Here is a 22,920-nt window from a genome sequence, read left to right as displayed (position 1 = left end):
AACTGTGTTGCACATCGGCACAGCAGCGGACGGTGCAGTGAAGAGCTGTGGAAGGGGGGAGGCATCCTGTATCCTGAGCTCTCTGCCTCCCCCTATAGGGTAGTATCCTGTGCCAATGAGTGTATACAGGACCGGTAAGGGGGTGAGAAGCAGCAAAGGTATGTGCTATGTCTCTGGGGTCCAAACTCTGCATCCAGCCACCGATGTAGAGCTACACCCAGCAGCCAGCTATATGCCCTTGCAGTTCTGGCCTGGCCACATGCGCTCCTTACTCAGCCAGTTTTGTGGTTTGTAGTGGAAGAATGGGCCTGCCCTGGGACTCTGGTGAGAGGAAAGCAGGAAACAGAGAGGATCAAAAGGGAGGGTGGGGGCTTGCAGAGAGTGGGGTACAGAGGTATGCAGTGAGGGGGGTGTGGGGCACAGAGGTTAGCAAAGTGAGGTTTTGGGGTACAGAGGTCAACAGAGAGGAGGGTTTGGAGTACAGAGGAGAGCAGACAGAGGATTTGGGGTGCAGAGGTGAGCAGACAGGGGGTTTGGGGTATAGAGGTGAGCAGAGAGGGACTTTGGGGTACAGAGGTGAGTGGGGGGGGCGGTTAGGGGTACAGATTTGAGCAGAGAGAGAGGTTTGAGGTACATAGCTGAGCAGAAAGAGGGGTTTGGGGTAATGAGATAAGCAGAGAGCAGGAAGATTGGGGTACAGAGGTGAGCAGAGAATGGGGAGTTTGGGGTACAGAAGTGAGCAGAGAGAGGGGAGTTTGGGGTACAGAAGTGAGCAGAGAGCGGGGAGATTTGGATCACAGCGGTAAGTGGGAGGGTTAGGGCTACAGAGGTGAGCAGAAAGGGGGGTTTGGGGTTTTGTGCTACAGACGTGAATGGGGGGTTAGGGGTACAGAGGTGAGAAGAGAAGAGGGGTTTGGGGTACAGAGGTGAGCAGACAGGGGGTTTTGGTATAGAGCTGAGCAGAGAGTATTGGGGTACAGGGGTGAGAAGAAAGGGGGGTTTGGGGTTTTGTGCTACAGATGTGAGCGGGGAGTTAGGGGTGCAGAGGTGAGTAGAGAAGGGGGGTTTGGGGTACAGAGGTGAGCAGACGGGGTTTTGGTATAGAGCTGAGCAGAGAGTAGTGGGGTACAGAGGTGAGTAGAGGGGGTTTGGGGTGCAGAGGTGAGCAAAGAAGAGAGTGTGGAGGTGAGCAGAGAGGGGGTTTGGGGTGCAAAGGTGAGCAGAGAGGAGGGTGTGGAGGTTAGCAGAGAGGAGGGTGTGGAGGTGAGCAGAGAGGGGGTTTGGGGAGCAAAGGTGAGCAGAGAGGAGGGTATGGAGGTGAGCAGAGAGGGGATGTGGAGGTGGGACAGCGGACACAGTAGATTGTGGCTCACGGTACCGGGTCACTTTGAGTGGCCCAGGGAACAATTCCCTCTTTAATGAATTAATTCCATCAGCTGCCTGTTTCATATCTCCCCACAGAATTTCAATGGGACTCAAATCAGGGCTTTAACTAGGCCAGTTCATACTCCTCCATTCCTTCATTTGATGATTTTGCTAATGAACCTCTTATCATTATTGTGTTGAAAAAATGCCTCCCCAGTTCAAAGGACAAATAAAATTGTTGTATATCTATTCTGATCATCTAAATCAGGGGTCTCCAAACTTTTGAAACAAAGGGTCAGTTTACTGCCCTTCAATCTTCAGGGGGGCCAGACTGTGGCCAGTGGGAGTAGAAAGTGTCATGGGCTTGGTTTACTAAATGGGGGTAAACATTTTTTACATAATTGATGACAGTGGGAGGAATAGTGCCCCATTGTTGGTGTCAGTGGGAGGAATAGTGCAACATTGTTGGTGTCAGTGGGAGGAATAGTGCAACATTGTTGGTGTCAGTTGGGGGAATAGTGTTCCATCATTGGTGTCAGGGGGAGGAATAGTGCCTCATCTTTGGTGTCAGGGGGAGGAATAGTGCTCCATCATTGGTGTCAGTGGGAGGAATAGTGCCCCATCATTAGTTGCAGTGGGAGGAATAGTGCCCCATCATTGGTGTCAGTGGGAGGAATAGTGCCCCATCATTGGTATCAGTGGGAGGAATAGTGCCCCATCATTGGGATCAGTGGGAAGAATAGTGCCCCATCATTGTTGTCAGTGGGAGGAATAGTGCCCCATCATTGGTGTCAGTGGGAGGAATAGTGCCCAATCATTGTTGTCAGTGAGAGCAATAGTGCCCCATCACTGATGTCAGTGGGAGGAATAGGGCCCCATTGTTGGTTTCAGTGGGGGGAATAGCTCCTTGTCTTTGGTGCCAGTGGAAGGGATAGTGCCTTGTATCAGTGGAGTGGTCCAAGGGCCGGATAAAAGCAAGCAAACGGCCACATCTGGCCCGCGAACTGCAGTTTGGAGACCCCTGATCTAAATTAATGAAAATGCAGCTTTATCTGAGATGGGTGGGCAGTTATGCAAAAAACCTACAGAAGGCCCAGGTGGGTGTACTTACTTTTTCCACAGTACGCCATAACATGAATTGGTCTTTTTGTTGAAAACATAATTGAAAAGGCAACGTATATCATCTTTGAAGAATAGGTAAAGGAAGCGCCTCCTAAGTGCAGTTATAAAAGGCATGTTTAATAGACCACAGGTCTATGGATCCTGTAGGACCCACCGGTGTGTTTCTGTCGGCTGTAGATGGAAATGAAAACACCAAAATGCTTGCATAGGAATCCAGAAGTCCCTGGAACCAGCCTGCGGCGCACATGTGGTCTGTTAAACATTCCTTTTAATACTGCACTTAGGAGGCGCTTCCTTTTCTTCTTTTCCATTTCCTTTTCCAGAGTTGGCTTGCTCTAGGATGGTTGCCGCTGGTGCTATGTAGGACCACATGGATATTTAAGGACTCTTTATGGACTAATCTATACTGCCTATACCTATTCAGGAGCAGTCACACAGATCTTTAGTGTGCCAATAACGGCCTCTTACCCAAAGTGTATCATCTTTACCTGTAGCCACCATCTGAATGAAGATCCAATGCTAGCCTGTTCAGATATGTTGAAAAGGTGAACAGTTTCCATGGGGCGCACTTACTTTTTGATTGTATACCCGAGTCATGTATTCCCAGTAGCTGTGTTTGCACTTTATAACTGGTCTGTCTCTGCTCTTAGATTACGCATGTGCCCTACAGAAGGACATCCTACTGCAAGGCCGCCTTTACCTGTCCGAGAGCTGGATCTGCTTCCACAGCAACATCTTCCGCTGGGAGACTACGGTGAGAGGCCGCTGTCCATGGCTAGCCAGCCTTCCGCCATGTGTAATCTGTGCCATGGCATCCCCAAGAAGGCTTCATTTCTAACAAGCCCATTTCATTGGTCGCACTACTACTCCCATCTTCCCGGCTTCATAGAAGTCTCTTTCCCATGTTGAAAGTTGACCTCATGTAGGACATGTTATTTCAGAAATTCCTTCTTCCACCTGGAGAATGGAGGAAGGTTTGACAGACCCGCCCCAACCCAAAGCCCAACACCATCCCTCCGACACCTTTGCCTGAGGGGTTCTCTGGGTATGACACCATTCCTACATAGCCAACTGCTGGCAGCTTTAGGCTTCATGTACTGTACATGGGCGCATTCACTCATGCAGCGGTGAGAGGCCAGTGTCCATGGCTAGCCAGCCTTCCGCCATGTGTAATCTGTGCCATAGCATCCCCAAGAAGGCTTCATTTCTAACAAGCCCATTTGATTGGTTGCACTACTACTCCCATCTTCCCGGCTTCTTAGAAGTCTCTTTCCCATGTTGAAAGTTGACCTCATGTAGGACACCACAACCCAAAGCCCAACTCCATCCCTCCGGCACCTTAGCCTGAGAGGTTCTCTGGGTATGACACCCATCCTACATAGCCAACTGCTGGCAGCTTTAGGCTTCATGTACTGTACATGGGCGAATTCACTCATGCAGCCGAAAGACGTTGCATATTTCTGATGCTTGGGATGTCCTGGAGCTGCGTACAGACGTTCATAGACATGAATGGGGGATGGCGGCTGTACGCAACTATGTGCCGCTATCTATGTAATGCAGTGCGTGCTAAGTAACCGTGTTTCATATTTGCAGATATGTCTGTCACTGAGAGACGTCACCTCCATGACGAAGGAGAAGACAGCCCGACTCATCCCCAATGCCATCCAGATCAGCACAGAGAGCGAGAAGGTATCTGCCTACCCCCAGCCTGGAGTGTTAGTACGGGTCCGCTCTATTATTCCTGAATATACAGTCAGCATGTGTGTGGAGCTGTTCAGAGGAGCTTACACTCCTTAATGTCCCCACCGCAGCTACACACTAACATTGTACATATACTGTATATAGCTCTGACATATACCGCAGCGCTGTACAGAGAACACTGAGCCAGTCACATCAGTCTCTGTACCAGAGGAGCTTACACTCTAATGTCCCCTCCCCCACAGTCACATCAGTCTCTGTACCAGAGGAGCTTACACTGTAAGGTCCCCTCCCCCACAGTCACATCAGTCTCTGTACCAGAGGAGCTTGCACTCTAATGTCCCCTCCCCCACAGTCACATCAGTCTCTGTACCAGAAGAGCTTGCACTCTAATGTCCCCTCCCCCACAGTCACATCAGTCTCTGTACCAGAGGAGCTTACACTCTAATGTCCCCACCGCAGTTACACACTAACGTTGTACATATACTGTATATAGCTCTGACATATACCGCCAGTCATACCAGTCTCTGCACCAGAGGAGCTTACACTCTAATGTCCCCTCCCCCACAGTCATACCAGTCTCTGCACCAGAGGAGCTTACACTCTAATGTCCCCTCCCCCACAGTCACACACTAACATTGCACATATACTGTATATAGCTCTGACATATACCGCAGTGCTGTACAGAGAACACTGAGCCAGTCACATCAGTCTCTGTACCAGAGGAGCTTACACTCTAATGTCCCCTCCCCCACAGTCACATCAATCTCTGTACCAGAGGAGCTTACACTCAACTGTCGCCCCGAGAGTCACATCAGTCTCTGCACCAGAGGAGCTTACACTCTAATGTCCCCTCCCCCACAGTCACCAGTCACACACTATTATTATATATTTATATAGCTCTGACATATACCGCAGTCTGGCTAAAGTCAGCTGTCAGCACTCAGCCGGTCCAGGCTCTGAAAGGATCCCGACCTTATGGTTGGGATCCACCCAAAAGCCTGGACCAGCACCTGCTTCACCCGCTCAGTGATCCGAGAGCCTGAGCCAGCCACTCCCACCCCTTCCACAGCCCAGCGCTCCAGTGAGTGCTGGAAGGGCAGAGCAGAGAGCCGGTGACTGACATTCACAGATCTCTGCTCAGAGCGAAGGGGAGATGCTGTTACCATATAATGCATGCCTTTCGTTCATGATGCCTACTTACAGGAGCACATTGTAATTGTGATTTTTAAAAAAGTTTTTTCCTATATACTGCACTTCATAGGCGCCCTCTGCTGTTGCCATAAAATGCATGCCTTTCGTTTCTGATGCCTACATACACAGGAGCACATTGTAGCTGCGATTTTTTTAATAAAGTATTTTCCTATATAGGCGCCCTCTGCTGTTGCCATAAAATGCATGCCTTTCGTTTCTGATGCCTACATACACAGGAGCACATTGTAATTGTGATTTTTAAAAAAGTTTTTTCCTATATACTACACTTCATAGGCGCCCTCTGCTGTTGCCATAAAATGCATGCCTTTCGTTTCTGATGCCTACATACACAGGAGCACATTGTAACTGTGATTTTTTTATATTTTCCTATATACTGCACTTCATAGGCGCCCTCTGCTGTTACCATAGAATGCACGCCTTTCGTTCCTGATACCTACATTTACAGGAGCGCATTGTAACAAATCACTTTGTTATGTGTTTTATTCTCTGGAAGTCTGCATGCAGTATGTAGGTCCTGTCTGACCCTGAAGTCCTGTACGCTCGCATTACATCCCCTATTGTTAAATTTATGACACCCTTCCATGCTGTGTATGGGCTGGCTTGCACAGGTTGTTTTCTTTTTTTTTTTTTTTTTTACTGTATTCATCATCATTCTATTTTTAATGTCTGTGTATTAACATTTTGTTCCACGACTTTGTTGAAAATTGCCTCTTGTTCCTTGCAGTACTTCTTCACATCTTTTGCCACCAGAGACAGAAGCTTCCTGAACATGTTCCGCATGTGGCAGAATGTTCTCCTGGATAAGGTAAGCCATTCCCCAACTTCGGGTCCTATTCTTCTGGGCTAAATGGTCCTTTGCATGAGACCCACCAATGTAGAGCCACCAAGAAACTTCTCGGTTCCCTGCCACCTCTCCTCCAACGACAAGATTCCATCTTTCAGAGGGCGCTGTGCCCAAGTTCTCGCTTCTAAGGAGGCTTCAATAAATGAGAATTCAGATAGAAACACAATGCAAATGTTCTGCTTATCTACTTGACCTCCGGAAGATTAACCCCCCCCCCCCCCTCTTCCTGACCAGGCCAATTTTTGCGATACGGCGCTGCGTTACTTTAACTGACAATTGTGCGGTCATGCAATGCTGTACATAAATTTGTGTCATTTTTTCCCACAAATGGAGCTTTCTTTTGGTGGTATTTGATCACCACTTGTTTTTTTTTGCACTATAAACAAACCAAAAAAAAAACCAATTAAAACATTTTAAAAATTTGATCACCACTGTTTTTTTGCACTATAAACAAACAAAAAAAACTATTAAAAAAAATTAGAAAATTTAAAAAAAAATCTTATTTCTTTATAAATTCAGGCCAATATGTATTCTGTCACATATTTTTGGTAAAAAAAACAAAACAAACACAATAAGCGTATATTGATTGGTTTGTGCAAAAGTTATACCGTCTACAAACTATGGTGTGTATATATACTGGAATTTTATTTGTTTTTGTAATGCTAGTAATTGTGGCGATCTGCGACTTATAGCAGGACTGCGATATTGCGGCGGACAATCTGACATTAACTGACACGTTGTGAGAACCAGTGACACTAATACAGTGATCAGTGCTAAAAATATACACTGACACTGTACCAATGACACTGGCTGGAAAGGTGTTAAACATCTAGGGCGATCAAAGGGTTAACTGTGTGCCTAACCAGGGGTTTTGTGTTTACTTTCATGTGTTTTTACTAGGGGGGTGTGCAGGATTTTATTCCCTGCTTTGCACAAACTATATTGTATATATACTGGAATTTTATTTATTTTTGTAATGCTAGTAAGTGCGGCGATCTGCGACTTATAGCGGGACTGCAATATTGCGGCGGACAATCTGGCATTAACTGACACTGTGAGAACCAGTGACACTAATACAGTGATCAGTGCTAAAAAATATACACTGTCACTGTAGTAATGGCACTGGCTGGGAAGGGGTTAAACATTGGCAGAGTTCTGTCCTGTCTCTCACCTCGCCGATCAATGGGTGCCGGCGGTCAGCCAATGTACTAATGACACTGGCTGGGAAGGGGTTAAACATCTAGGGCGATCAAAGGGTTAACTGTGTGCCTAACCAGGGATTTTGTGTTTACTTTCATGCGTTTTTACTAGGGGGTGTGCTGGATTTTATTCCCTGCTTTGCTGGGAAATAAAATCCAGCACATCGCCGCTGACAGGACACAGCTCTGCCTTGTTTACATAGGCAGAGTTCTGTCCTGTCTCTCTCCTCGCCGATCAACAGGTGCCGGCGATCATTCAATATACTAATGACACTGGCTAGGAAGCGGTTAAAAATCTAGGGCAATCAAAGGGTTAACTGTGTGCCTAACCAGGGATTTTGTGCTTACTTTCATGCGTTTTTACTAGGGGATGTGCTGGATTTTATTCCCTGCTTTGCATTTTTGCACAGAGTGGCTGCCCTGGAGCAGTAAATTTGCTGTAGGGTGGTCGTGAACTGGTCATATTAGCTTGTGTTCTTCTGTCTCTATTTTCCAAGTATTGTTAAACCCCAAAAACAACATATAATACCAAATATTATATTATTGTACAGGATTGTATAGCACCAACAGTTTGCTCAGCGCTTTACAGCCTAAGGGCAGAGAGTGCAATTACAACACAATTCAATACAGAAGGAATCAGAGGGCCCTGATCATTAGAGCTTACAATCCAAGAGAGAGGGTCAAGTGATAGGTAATAACTGGGGGGGATGAACTGATGGAGAATGTAAAAGTGCAGCTGTTAGGTGGAGGCAGGATAGACTTCACTAAAGAGGAGGGTTTTCAGGGATGGGGCTAAAAGTGGACAGAAAAGGAGACAGTAGGCCAGTTTAGGTTAGGGAGTTCCAGAGAATGGAAGAGGCTCTGGAGAAGTCCTGGAGTAGGACAGAATAGGAGATAGTTGAACAGATTGGGGTAAAGAGTTCCAGAGGATGGGAGAGGCTCTGGAGAAGTTCTGGAGGTGAACAGGGTAGGAGACAGTCAGAGAGATTGGGGTAGGTAGTTCCACAGGATGGGAGAGGCTCTAGAGAAGTCCTGCAGGTGAGATCTTGGGAGGAACGAAGAGACCACAGCCATCTCCCTACAGTCTCTCTTTTGCCCAGGGTCATCAGTACTTAGAAGACTGTGTTCTCTGTAGACACCTCCTAGCTGGGGACATCTCTCTCAGGTCTCCAGCCTGGCCTACAAGGCCTCTTGCAGTCAGCCCTAGCCTCCACCTTCATAGGGGACAGAATGTCTACAGCCGGCTCCTCCTGCATACAGGTCCACTCCTCTAGGCCTCCTGCCCTGTCCAGGGCCTATGTGTGCTGGGCACATTATCACACTTGTGGGATGTTTAGCTCCCATGCCCTGAGAGTGTTCTCCTCTCCACCTCGCTGATATATATTTGTGCTGACTCCTCACCCCTGACATCACTGTAGGAGGGCGCTACCTAAAAGTGAAGCTACTGTATCTCTTGCTTTAAACCATTCTCTCTACAGTTTATTTCTGGGGAAACATTTTTTTGCATTTTTTTGCATGGGGATCCCCCTTGAAATCTATACCAGGCAAGAAGGTCTGGTTAACAGAGAGCTTTTTTTTTTACCTGACCTAAATCAGTTCTAGTTATTCATGTAATGAACAATAGAGGGCGCAAGTTCTCTGATTCTGATCCAATGTCCAAATCACATACTGCATATTAGATGAACCCGAACAGACCTGATAAAATGACCCTCGCGCAAAATGTTATACGAGCGAAATATCCACAATACTCACTAATGAACAGAATTATAGGAGCTCTCAATTTATACATCATTTTCATAAGAGCACTTCATATTTTATATATATATATACACACATATACACACATATATATATATATACATACATACACATACAGTATAATACTGATATATACCATAAGTGCCAGGGCTGCTGTTAAAACCACGGGGCCCCTTACAGTCAATCTAACAGGGCCCCCCCATCTCCAGATCAAAAAAAAAAACACAGTCTACTATGCTTCAGTTATGAATGAACACAGTGAGTAATCGGTACTGATTGCTCATTGTGTGCATTCAAGAAAGGAAGGGGCTGGTAAATTACTGGAACCGATTCCTTGTATGGTTCTCTCTGCAGCTGCTGAAAGCCAGCAGAGAAGGGGAGAGGAGAAGAAGCCAACTTCTTCTGATATATAATACGGATTTATACCACCAGACCGCTTCATATTATATATAATACAGATTTATACTATCAGACCACTTCATATTATATATAATACAGATTTATACCATCAGACCGCTTCATATTATATATAATACAGATTTATACTATCAGACCACTTCATATTATATATAATACAGATTTATACCATCAGACCGCTTCATATTATATATAATACAGATTTATACCATCAGACCGCTTCATATTATATATAATACAGATTTATACCATCAGACCGCTTCATATTATATGTAATACAGATTTATACCACCAGACCGCTTCATATTATATGTAATATAGATTTATACCATCAGACCGCTTCATATTATATATAATACAGATTTATACCATCAGACCGCTTCATATTATATATAATACAGATTTATACCATCAGACCGCTTCATATTATATATAATACAGATTTATACCATCAGACCGCTTCATATTATATATAATACAGATTTATACCATCAGACCGCTTCATATTATATATAATACAGATTTATACCATCAGACCGCTTCATATTAATTATTATTATTAGGGAACCCGGCAGCACTGTGGAGCTAGGGGTGGCGGGGGCAATTACTGAAACCAATCCCCTGTATGGCTCTCTCTGCAGCAGCTGAAAGCCAGAAGGACGGAGAGCAGAAGAAGACAGTTTTCAACTGCTGCAGAGAGATCCATACAAGGGATCAGTTCCATTCCATAATCACCCCCACACTGTGTTGATCACCCTCCCTTCCAACATCCGAATCACCCAGCTGCCTGGGCCCCCCTACTGGCCTAGGCCCCGTACAGGAGGACTGGCGGTACCCCCACGTCCATGGCCCTGCCTGATGTACCCATTTTCAGGGGATTCCTCCATTCCTGATGGATTTTTATTAATTTTACTGTATATTATTGGAAACCCAACAGGAAGAGCCAGAACACAGAGAGGACAGGAACTGCCAAATTGCTCACCAGTACCAGAACCAGAGTCGGGAATAATGGAAGGGAGATCTCACTGTTGTATAGGAAGCTTGGGCTTGGCTCAGCCCACCAGACTCAATCTAAAATATCATCTTTTAAGATAAAAAAATAATTCTCCCATTTCTATGGTAAAGTCTGCCGTAGAGATCGATTATCTACAAGTTCATACAATTCTTCTTTGATGAACAAACTTTTGACTCACAATTGCACATTTGACAGGTTCTCTCTATGGCATTGTTCAGGATCCATGGCTTGGGAGCCCCTTTGTGACCTTAGTATATCAGATGCTCTTTGGATTCTGAATATCATATCTTTTGTGTTGTTTGACCAGACACACGAGAGGTTAAGTACATCAGAGGTTAAACTTTAACGGTAGGGTGGCACATCAGACTGCAAGCCACTAGCAGGACGTACAGTTGCAAGAAAAAGTATGTGAACCCCTTCGGATTACGTGGAGTTTTGCATGAATTGGGCATAAAATGTGCTCTGAACGTCATCTAAGTCACAACAATGGAAGAACACAGTCTGCTGAACATAATACTACACAAACATTAGATGTTGCCATGGTTTAATTGCACATAACATGTAAACATTCACAGTGCAGGGAGGAAAAAGTATGTGAGGCCCTAGCTTAATGACTTCTCCCAGAGCTAATTGGAGCCAGGAGTGAGCCAACCTTGACTCCAATCAGTGTGATGATATTGGATGTGTTGCTGACAGCTGTCCTGCCCTTAAAAAACACACACCTGTTTTGGGTTTACTGGTTTCAAGAAGCACTGTCTGATGTGAACCATGCCTCGCAGAAAAGAGCTCTCAGAAGACCTTCGATCAAGAATTGTTGACTTGCATGAGGCTGGAAAGGGTTACAAAAGTATCTCCAAAAGCCTTAATGTTCATGTGTCCACGGTAAGACAGACTGTCTACAAACGGAGGATGTTTAGCACTGTTGCTACTCTCCCTAGGCGTGGTCGTCCTGTAAAAATGACTGCAAGAGAACAGCGCAGAATGCTGCATGAGGTAAAGAAGAATCCCAGAGTGTCAGCTAAAGACCTACAGAAATCTCTGGCACATGCTAACATTTTTGTTGACACATCTACAATAAGGAAAACATTAAACAAGAATGGAGTACATAGGAGGACACCACAGAGGAAGCCACTGCTGTCCAAAAAGAATATTGCAGCACGTTTGAAGTTTGCAAAAGAGCACCTGGATGTTCCACAGCACTACTGGCAGAATATACTGTGGACAGATGAAACCAAGATTGAGTTGTTTGGGAAGAACACACAACACTATGTGTGGAGAAAAAAAGGCGCAGCACACCAACATCAAAACCTCATCCCCACTGTAAAACATGGCGGAGGGAGCATCATGGTTTGGGGCTGCTTTGCTGCCTCAGGGCCTGGACGGATTGTTGTCATTGATGGGAAAATGAATTCCAGAGTTTATCAAGACATTTTGCAGGAAAACGTACGACCATCTGTCCGCCAACTGAAGCTCCGTAGAGGATGGGTGATGCAACAGGACAATGACCCAAAGCATACAAGTAATTCAACAAAACAATGGCTGCAACAGCACAGAATACACCTTCTGGAGTGGCCCAGTCAGAGTCCTGACCTCAACCCGATTTAAATGCTGTGGCATGACCTTGAGAGAGCGATTCACACCAGACATCCCAAGAATATTGCTACACTGAAACAGTTTTGTGAAGAGGAGTGGTCCAAAATGACTCCAGATCGTTGTGCAGGTCTGATCTGCAACTACAGGAAACGTTTGGTTGAGGTTATTGCTGCCAAAGGAGGGTCAACCAGTTATTAAGTCCAAAGGTTCACATACTTTTTCCTCCCTGCACTGTGAATGTTTACATGTTATGTGCAATTAAACCATGGCAACATCTAATGTCTGTGTAGTATTATGTTCAGCAGACTGTGTTCTTCTATTGTTGTGACTTAGATGACGTTCAGAGCACATTTCATGCCCAATTCATGCAACATTCCACGTAATCCCAAGGGGTTCACATACTTTTTCTTGCAACTGTATATGAAAGGGGCCACTACAGGACACCAGAGCAAACAAGGGGACCGCTGTGGGCTACTGGTGCAAACAACGGGGCAGCTACAGGTCACCAGAGCAAACAAGGGGACCGCTGTGGGCTACTGGAGCAAACAACGGGGCAGCTACAGGTCACCAGAGCAAACAAGGGGACTGAGACGGGCTATTGGAGCAAACAAGCGGGCATCTACAGGTCACCAGAGCAAACAAGGGGACCGACATGGGTTACTGGAGCAAAGAAAGGGACCGATAACGGTTACTGGAGCAAACAAGGGGGCCACTACAGGTCACCAGACCAAAAAAGGGGACCGACATGGGTTACTGGAGCAAACAAGGGGACCGACACGGGCTACTAGAGCAAACAAGGGGCCTGCTACAGGTCACCAGAGCAAACACGGGGGCCACTACAGGTCACCAAAGCTAACAAGGGGGCTACTACAGTTCAGCAGAGCAAACAAATGGGGCCACTACAGGTCACTAGAGTTAACAATTGGGCTACTAATTCACCAAAGCAAACGAGGCTACTACAGGTCACCAGAGCAAACATGGGCTATTACAGGTCATCAGAGCTAACAAGGGGGCCACTAAGTCACCAAAGCAAACAAGGGGGCCACTACAGTTCAGCAGAGCAAACAAATGGGGCCACTACAGGTCACCAGAGTTAACAAGGGGGCTACTAAGTCACCAAAGCAAGCTAGAGTGCTACTTCAGATCACCAGACCAAACAAGGGGACTGAGACGGGCTACTGGAGCAAACAAGGGGGCATCTATAGGTCACCAGAGCAAACAAGGGGACCAACATGGATTACTGGAGCAAAGAAAGGGACCGACAAGGGTTACTGGAGCAAACAGGGGGGCCACTACAGGTCACCAGACCAAAAAAGGGTACCGACATAGGTTACTGGAGCAAACAAGGGGACCGACACGGGCTACTAGAGCAAACAAGGGGCCTGCTACAGGTCACTGGAGCAAACAAGGGGACCGACACGGGTTACTGGAGCAAACAAGGGGGCTGCTACAGGTCACCAGAGCAAACATGGGGGCCACTACAGGTCACCAAAGCTAACAAGGGGGGCTACTACAGTTCCGCAGAGCAAACAAATGGGGCCACTAGAGTTAACAAGGGGGCTACTAATTCACCAAAGCAAACAAGGAGGCTACTACAGGTCACCAGAGCAAACATGGGCTATTATAGGTCATCAGAGCTAACAAGGGGGCCACTAAGTCACCAAAGCAAACAAGGGGGCCACTACAGTTCAGCAGAGCAAACAAATGGGGCCACTACAGGTCACCAGAGTTAACAAGGGGGCTACTAAGTCACCAAAGCAAGCAAGGGGGCTACCTCAGGTCACCAGAGCAAACAAGGGGGCTACTACAGGTCATCAGAGCAAACAAGGGGGCCACTACAGGTCACAAGAGAAAACAAGGGGGCCACTAAAGGTCACAAGAGAAAACTAGGGGGCCGCTGCAGATCACAAGAGCAAATAAGGGGGCCACTACAGGTCACGAGCAAACAGAGGGGCCACTACAGGTCACAAGAGCAAATAAGGGGGCTACTACAGGTCACAAGAGCAAACAAGGGGGCCACTACAGGTCACAAGAGCAAATAAGGGGGCTACTACAGGTCACAAGAGCAAACAAGGGGGCCACTACAGGTCACAAGAGCAAATAAGGGGGCCACTACAGGTCACGAGCAAACAGAGGGGCCACTACAGGTCACAAGAGCAAACAAAGGGCCACTACAGGTCACAAGAGCAAACAAAGGGGCCACTACAGGTCACAAGAGCAAACAAGGGGGGCAGTACAGGTCACAAGAGCAGGGGGCCACTGCAGATCACCAGAGCAAACAATTTGGCGCTAAAGGTCATCAAAGCAAATAGGGGGATCGCTACAGATCACCAGAGCAAAGAAGGGGACCGCTATTGGTTACCAAAGCAAACAAGGGGGTCACTACAGGTCACCAGAGCAAACAAGGGGGCCACTACAGGTTGCCATAGAAAAAAAGGGAGTGCTACAGGGAACCAGGGAAAATAAATTTCAATAAAGTATATCTATGATGGTTCTCGCTTATCCAGATCATTGTACAGTATGTCTAGCAGTAATTATCCACATTCAACTGGACTAGTTTGGTAAGACTGGCAATACTTCATAGGTTATCCAAGCTACTTCTTCAGTTTTGCTGAGTGTCAGGAAGACACCCCAGCAATTATATCCACACAGATCACATTAATTCAAACACCATGGTATGTGTCAAGGCAGATGCTGATTGTCCAAGATAAAAATGGAAGGTGTGAAAACACAATCCCATCCTTAGTCCTGGGAAAGTCTGCATAGGTGTCGATCCTTCTATTTATATGGATGAAGGTGTTAATTGTTATCAACCTGCTGGGGTAGAGAAGTGAAGATGGTATTATATGCGGGTGACAAATGGGGTTGCAGGGGCCTCCCCGCCCCTCTTCAGAGATGGTTGTTCAAGTTTGTCATAGATTGGCTCTGTCACACAGCTTTCGAGCCAGTCTTCCTTGTCCAAGATGTGCTCCTCACCTTCCTTTACTACTCAAGCAACAATAAACCCCTGACAGAGCTTCCAACCTATATCCATTCTATTCAAAACTAATAAGAAATGGCTGGAAATACACTGAAAACACCAGTATGACCCTGGTGAGGTGTCAGCTGCCTTACTGCGTGTATGTCGGCATTGCAGGTATCTCCCTGATCATCATCTGATCTGGCCAATAACGTGGAACAGGTCAGAGGTGGGCACCTGACAATCTATAACCATCTACTGCACCTAATACCCCAGCTGTCACTTCCCTTCCAAACCTAACCACGCAACTCTTCTAGCCAGACTCTGGATGCATTGGATTGAAGCGTTCCTACACATTGGATTGAAGCTTTCCTACACATTGGATTGAAGCTTTCCTACACATTGGATTGAAGCTTTCCTACACATTGGATTGAAGCGTTCCTACACATTGGATTGAAGCTTCTCCTAGCCCACATCTAACCTCCCAACTCTTTAAGCAAGGCCCCCAGACGCATTGGAATAACGTTTCCTAGGTAGTTTCCTGCTCACTGCTAGAAAGCATCACCTGGTTCCCCAGTCTGCTTCATCATGTGATTATGATGCAACACATCACATGATCAAATGATGGCGTAGGCTGTTTGGTGTTTGCTTAGAGTGAACAGTGGTCGGCACACTGACAGGTCTGAAGAAGGAAGCCCTTTTGGGGACTGTGATTGACACTGTGCATGTCTCTACAGAACTACATGTTTCAGTGCTATCCAACATCTCTCTCACAATGAAGTGTTTGAAGTGGGCTCAGACAGAGGGTGGTGCCAGAAATGGCCAACATTCTGACAACTGCATTTCTTCAGGCTTTGAATCAAGGCCATTCAGAAGATGGTTCACTCGGCTGTCCTGGGATTTAGAATGGACCTAGTATTAGATATATCAAAGATGGTTCACTCGGCTGCCCTGGGATTTGGAATGGACCTAGTATTAGATATATCAAAGATGGTTCACTCGGCTGTCCTGGGATTTCTAATGGACCTAGTATTAGATATATCAAAGATGGTTCACTCGGCTGTCCTGGGATTTCTAATGGACCTAGTATTAGATATATCAAAGATGGTTCACTCGGCTGTCCTGGGATTTCGAATGGACCTAGCATTAGATATATCAAAGATGGTTCACTCGGCTGTCCTGGGATTTCTAATGGACCTAGCATTAGATGTATCAAAGATGGTTCACTGGGCTGTCCTGGGATTTCGAATGGACCTAGCATTAGATGTATCAAAGATGGTTCACTCGGCTGTCCTGGGATTTCTAATGGACCTAGCATTAGATGTATCAAAGATGGTTCACTGGGCTGTCCTGGGATTTCGAATGGACCTAGCATTAGATGTATCAAAGATGGTTCACTCGGCTGCCCTGGGATTTCAAATGGACCTAGTATTAGATATATCAAAGATGGTTCACTCGGCTGCCATAGGATTTCGAATGGACCTAGCATTAGATGGTCTCTACAGAACTGCATGTTTCAATGCTGTCCAACATCTCTCTCACAATGAAGTGTTTGAAGTGGGCTCAGACAGAGGGTGGTGCCAGAAATGGCCAACATTCTGACAACTGCATTTCTTCAGGCTTTGAATCAAGGCCATTCAGAAGATGGTTCACTGGGCTGCCCTGGGATTTAGAATGGACCTAGCATTAGATGTATCAAAGATGGTTCACTCGGCTGCCCTGGGATTTCTAATGGAACTAGCATTAGATGTATCAAAGATGGTTCACTCAGCTGCCCTGGGATTTCAAATGGACCTAGTATTAGATCTATCAAAGATGGTTCACTCGGCTGCCCTAGGATTTCGAATGGACCTAGTATTAGATGAACTGCATGTTTCAGTGATGTCCAACATCTCTCTTACAATGAAGTGTTTGAAGTGGGCTCAGACAGAGGGTGGTGCCAGAAATGGCCAACATTCTGACAGCTGCATTTCTTCAGGCTTTGATTCAAGGCCATTCAGAAGATAGTTTACTCGGCTGCCCTGGGATTTCGAATGGACTTAGCATTAGATATATCAAAGATGGTTTACTCGGCTGTCCTGGGATTTCAAATGGACCTAGTATTAGATATATCAAAGATGGTTCACTCAGCTGCCCTAGGATTTCGAATGGACCTAGCATTAGATATATCAAAGATGGTTCACTCAGCTGCCCTAGGATTTCGAATGGACCTAGCATTAGATATATCAAAGATGGTTCACTCAGCTGCCCTAGGATTTCAAATGGACCTAGTATTAGATATATCAAAGATGGTTCACTCAGCTGCCCTAGGATTTCGAATGGACCTAGTACTAGATGGTCTCTACAGAACTGCATGTTTCAATGCTGTCCAACATCTCTCTCACAATGAAGTGTCTGAAGGGGCTCAGACAGAGGGTGGTGCCAGAAATGGCCAACATTCTGACAACTGCATTTCTTCAGGCTTTGATTTAAGGCCATTCAGAAGATGGTTTACTCGGCTGTCCTGGGATTTTAAGTGGACCTAGCATTAGATGTATCAAAGATGGTTTACTCGGCTACCCTGGGATTTTGAATGGACCTAGCATTAGATATATTGTTCATGTTATGTGCAGCACTTATGTGTCACCTCCAGGTATTTATTGCCTCTCATAGAGAGAACAGTACTCCAACTGGTAATGCCTTCATCTACTTTCCTCTTCTAGATTAGAGTGTCACTTTGCTCATCCAGGGTCGCCATCTACTTCCTGGACTGAGATGCCAGCTCAGAGATGACACCATCATGTAAGGGGCTGCTGTTATAAATCACGGGTCCTCATCCAGCCTATCTGAAAAGCCCCCCTTTCCCCAATATCAAAACAATATTTTTGCTAAAAATACACTAAAATCATTATTAGTGGACACAAACGCAACATACATTACAACATTTCTGCTAAATCTAAATGATAAAGATGTACTGAGATAATAAAGTGACGTCACTGACTGGGACATGCTGGGTCAATGATGTCACAAGGGGGCGGGTACATCCAGCGATGTCACCGGGTGGCCCCACCCCATAGTTATTTAAGAATTGTCAGGCGGCGGAGCTGTCAGACAGCGGGAGCCTTCGTCGAGAGCGGAGCCTTCGTTCTTTTTCTGGGTCAGTGGTGGCAGTGGGCATCGTGACTGAGGATGGATCTACACTGGGGGACATTTTTTTCATTTTTGTTTTTTTAATAAAGGATTTGTCAAAAACTGCCTCCTGTGTGTCTTTTACACTACACTTTGAGTGAGTAGCGATACCATGTCCCCCATACTCATTCGCATCGGGGGGACTGGGATCTGAAGGCCCCATTGTTAAAGGGGGCTTCCAGATTCCGATAAGCCCCCTCGAGCCGCAGACCCACTACAACCATTGGTCAGGGTTGTGGGGAAGAGGCCCTTGTCTCCGTGAACATGGGGACAAAGTATTTGGGGGGAGGGCAGAGCCCCCCTGTCCCAAAGGACCCCTCCATGTTGAGGGTATATTGCCTGGAATAATTCAGGAGGGGCAGATGCTCGCTCATCCCCTTCCTTTTTACAATTTTAGAAGTCATATCTAAATTACTTTTTCATAACGTTGTTGGAAAGACTTTAGTGAAGACTTTAGCGAAATATCAGGGGTCTAAACAGACCCCTGATGTCTCACTTTTGTGGGACTGAGGATATAAATTCCTATATCCCTTTCTCTGCAGCCTCAATTGCACTGGACAGTAAAGGAACAGAAAACACTCTGTACAGAGCCTCCAGTTCACCCAGAAGCTGAAGCATAGGAAACACAGTTTACTATGCTTCCGTTATGAATGAACACAGTGAGTGATCATTACCGAACACTCACTGTGGATAAGAAGGGGCCAGTAAATATGACATGCTCTCCATCCTGAAACTATCCGCTGTATGTCTGCAGCAGTTGGCAGAAGAGAAAAAGCGGGAAGCCAGCAGCAATACTGAGGGGGAGACACAGGGGGGTCCAGGCAGCAAGGAGAGGAGGATCATCTACCGGGAGGGTTGTCAGCAACACGGGGGGGGGGGCAGTTAATGAAGCCCACCCCCTGTATGTCTCTCTCTCTCTGCAGCTGCTGAAAGCTATCAGGAGGGAGGGGAGGAAAGCCAGCTTTCAGCTGCTACAGAGAGAGCCATACAGGGGATGGGTTCCAGTAGTCATCCCCCCTGTGCACCACACTTTTCCCCCTGCTGGCCCAGTTCTTTGCTGTGTTCACACATGTCTAACACAGATCAGCCCCTGCTGCAGCCTCTCACCTTGTATCCTACAAAGTTGCAATCTAATCACTGGGGGAGAGGAGACTGGGGAAATGCTTCCTCCTGCCTGCAGCAGATTGATGGCATAATGTCTGCCTAGGTAAAGTCACTGGACTGGAGATCAGGGATGGCTTTTTAATGGAAAAAGGTGGGGATTCTTTGTATACTCTTGCTATATATTGTGTCACGTCAGGAATTTGTTCATATAGACGTATTAAGTTGCCGACAAGTCCACTTTAAGTACCAGGCAGACAGAGCCATATGTCTTGATGAAGGATGTTCTCAGCATATGGGGTTTGTATGCCCCAGGAGATGGAAAGCAAACTGTTTGTGTTCCACATCTCTGTCAGCACCTTCCATCATGCAGTATGGCGGACAGAGAGCTTTGTATACTGTACACATTTCACAGAGACAATGTATACAGAACTGGGTGACATTCAGATCATTTGCTATATGCTCAGGATATGCACTCTTGTCTGCCTTGTCATCATATCTAAAGGCATGCTCCAGTGCCTTTAAAGTCCTCTCATTTCACCCTTCCTTTGTCTGGATGACCTCCATCAACAGCACAGAAAGTCATTGAAAATCCAGTTCAAGATGGTTGGGGCACCAATATGTATCTATTATCACGGGTCAAAAGACAGACAAGTAGCAAGTGACAGTTGTGGGCCTGGTGCCCTTCCTCAAACTACACATATAAGTGAGGAATGTTGGAAGGTCCAAACTCTTGCTTGTTATATGTTTGGCTTTTGATTTATGATAGTAACATTGGTACCCCAACCTCTTGAACTGGTTTCTATATGTAGCAGTACCCCCTTAGGAGTCGCTAACGATTTGGGTCCCCCCATAGTTCTTCACAGCCAGCTTGCATACAGGAGACAGTAAACCGTCCTTGAGCTTGGTTTTTATGTTTTATTAGAGGAATTGAACTTGTATGGGGTAAGGGATGTATGGGACGCCCAAGGAACAGCAAACTGAGGACAATTTCATGGCAACTATGTACAAGTCTTCTTACAGCAAAAAGTTCTTTCTTGGAGAGCTCTCCAGCCTTTCCTTATCACCCCAGACCCCAGAGGAATCCTCTTCTAATTTAGCTATTTGGAGGAAATCCCTGGGCAAGGGGATCCAGTGCCTACCATTTTAAGTCAAACAGGTCCCAGGTAAAGAGCTAGGCAGGTTTCCCACCAGAATGCCCCTTTCCCCTTAACTGGCCCAGGGGGTGTAGGACTACTCACTCTTCCTCTCCTGTGTGCCCGTTGGGTTGGTTGCTACCTTCAGGCCTTCTGTTGGGCTGGCTCCTTTCCTGCTGCACAGGTGGTCCTCAATCTGTGGGCTGATGAGGTCTGAGCTTTCCTCCTTTCCAGAAACCCTACCTGTAGGTAGGCCCCTTCCCACTGGGCCCCTTTCCAGGCTCCTGCATCTCAGCCTTCTCTACATCTTCCACCTTATTATTATTATTAATAATACCTTTGATTGTGCCACATCCTAACATATTATTATTACACAGGATTTATATGGCGCCAACAGTTTGCTCAGTACTTTACAATATAACGGGAGACAATACAGCAACAATACAGTTCAATTCAAGAGGGATAGGAGGGCCCTGATCCTGGGAGCTTACAATCTAGGAGGGAGGTGCTAGTGGTACAAAAGATAGTAACTGTGGGCGATTGACTGGTTGGAAGAGTAGAAGATTCTATTATTAGCTGAGGGCAGGATAGGCTTCCCTGAAAAGAGAGGTTTTCAGAGAACGCCTAAAAGTGAGCAGACTAGGCGATAGTCTGATAAATTGGGGTAGAGAGTTCCAGAGGATGGGGGAAGCTCTGGAGAAGTCCTGGAGATGAGCATGGGAGGAGGAGACAAGGGAGCTAGAGAGTAGGAGGTCTTGCGAGGAGCGGAGAGTACGGTTTGGGTGATATTTAGAGTCAAGATCGGTGATGTAATTTGGGGCAGAGTTATAAATGGCTTTTATATGTTATTGTTAATGTTTTGAATTTTATCTGTTGGGCAATGGGAAGCCAGTGAAGGGATTGGCAGAGAGGGGTGGAGGACACTGAGTGGAGGGATTGGCAGAAAGGGGTGGAGGACACTGAGTGGAGGCCAGTGGAGGGACTGGCAGAGAGGGGTGGAGGACACTGAGTGGAGGCCAGTGGAGGGATTGGCAGAGAGGGATGGAGGACACTGAGTGGCGGCCAGTGGAGGGATTGGCAGAGAGGGGTGGAGGACACTGAGTGGCGGCCAGTGGAGGGATTGGCAGAGAGGGGTGGAGGACACTGAGTGGAGGCATTGGCAGAGAGGGATGGAGGACACTGAGTGGAGGCCAGCGGAGGTATTGGCAGAGAGGGGTGGAGGACACTGAGTGGAGGCCAGTGGAGGGATTGGCAGAGAGGGGTGGAGGACACTGAGTGGAGGCATTGGCAGAAAGGGGTGGAGGACACTGAGTGGAGGCCAGTGGAGGGATTGGCAGAGAGGGGTGGCAGATACAGAACGGTTAGTAAGGTTGATGAGTCTGGCAGCAGCATTCATGATAGAATGAAGAGGGGATAGCCTGCGATGAGGTTGGCCAATGAGGAGGGAGTTACAATAGTCAAGGCAAGATATAACAAGGGAGTGAATAAGTTTCTTAGTGGTTTCTGAGGTTAGGAACGGTCCTGCTTCTGAGCAGGCTTAGTCACTCTTAAGGGCTGTTCTGACCCCATGAAAAGCCTCCTGCCCAGGGATTGGCTAGGATCCCTTAAGAGTGCAGACCAATTCCTCCTCACCCCTGCCCACTGAGTTCTAGAGACTTCTCCAAGTCTCTAGATCAGGGGAAGATATCAGTGTGCTGATCTGCAGAGCCTCTCAGCCCTGACCCGAATGACCCCTCTAACCCTGGCTGCTACTCAGCCTTCTAACTAAAAACAATAATCAGCTAGCTCCCCCTAGCTAACTAGGAGGGTGCTACTTATATATTGGGTCATTGGGCAGATCCAACTTGATATTCATCACAACAAGTAGCATAACTACAGCCATAGCAGCCCACCCAGGTGCTCTAGGGCTCGAGAGTGAGAGCGGCCCCACTAGAGAGGTTCTCTGATGACTCCATTCTAGAAGAACTGAGGTCAGATGCACAGAAACACACTTTGGGATAACGATGTTGCTGGTGATATGTAAGGGCAGGCGGGTAACACTCTTTCTATGTTCCCCTCCTCGTTGGACGCAAAGTGTGGGTCACATGAGAGGCCTACCCCAGGGTGGGTTCTTCTGGCCTACGCTAGGCACCTTGAACAGGGTCACTTGTGTACACATGGGGTACCTTTACTCGTATAGATGACTGAATTGCAATAAACTCTCACAATGTATTACACCCCACTATGGTTACTTCTGCATTTAGGAGGGACACGCAGAGCCTTTGCCCTCTCCACTTGTCCAGCGTATCACCACTACCTCACTCCCATTAATGGTATGGGGTCCCTCCATG

General features: G+C 46.7%; 1 protein-coding gene across 1 annotated transcript in view; it reads left to right on the top strand.

Annotated features, from left to right (window-relative positions):
* The window catches only part of LOC149444266 (protein Aster-C-like), a gene marked incomplete at its 3' end in the record, with an annotated part of 104,553 nt that overhangs the window by 33,631 nt on the left and 48,002 nt on the right, over positions 1-22,920 (top strand). Inside the window, exons 3-5 of the mRNA XM_089654718.1 lie at positions 3,138-3,241; positions 4,081-4,176; positions 6,125-6,205. Of these exons, the coding sequence (XP_089510844.1) occupies positions 3,138-3,241; positions 4,081-4,176; positions 6,125-6,205 (281 nt within the window). The remainder of the gene's footprint in view (positions 1-3,137; positions 3,242-4,080; positions 4,177-6,124; positions 6,206-22,920) is intronic.

The sequence above is a fragment of the Staurois parvus genome, unplaced genomic scaffold (assembly GCF_062004578.1).
Source record: "Staurois parvus isolate SC_StPar_1 unplaced genomic scaffold, SC_StPar_1.0 ptg000794l, whole genome shotgun sequence".
Classification (NCBI taxonomy): domain Eukaryota; kingdom Metazoa; phylum Chordata; class Amphibia; order Anura; family Ranidae; genus Staurois; species Staurois parvus.
Note: the sequence above shows the minus strand (reverse complement) of the source record. Positions and strands in the feature narration are given on the sequence as shown.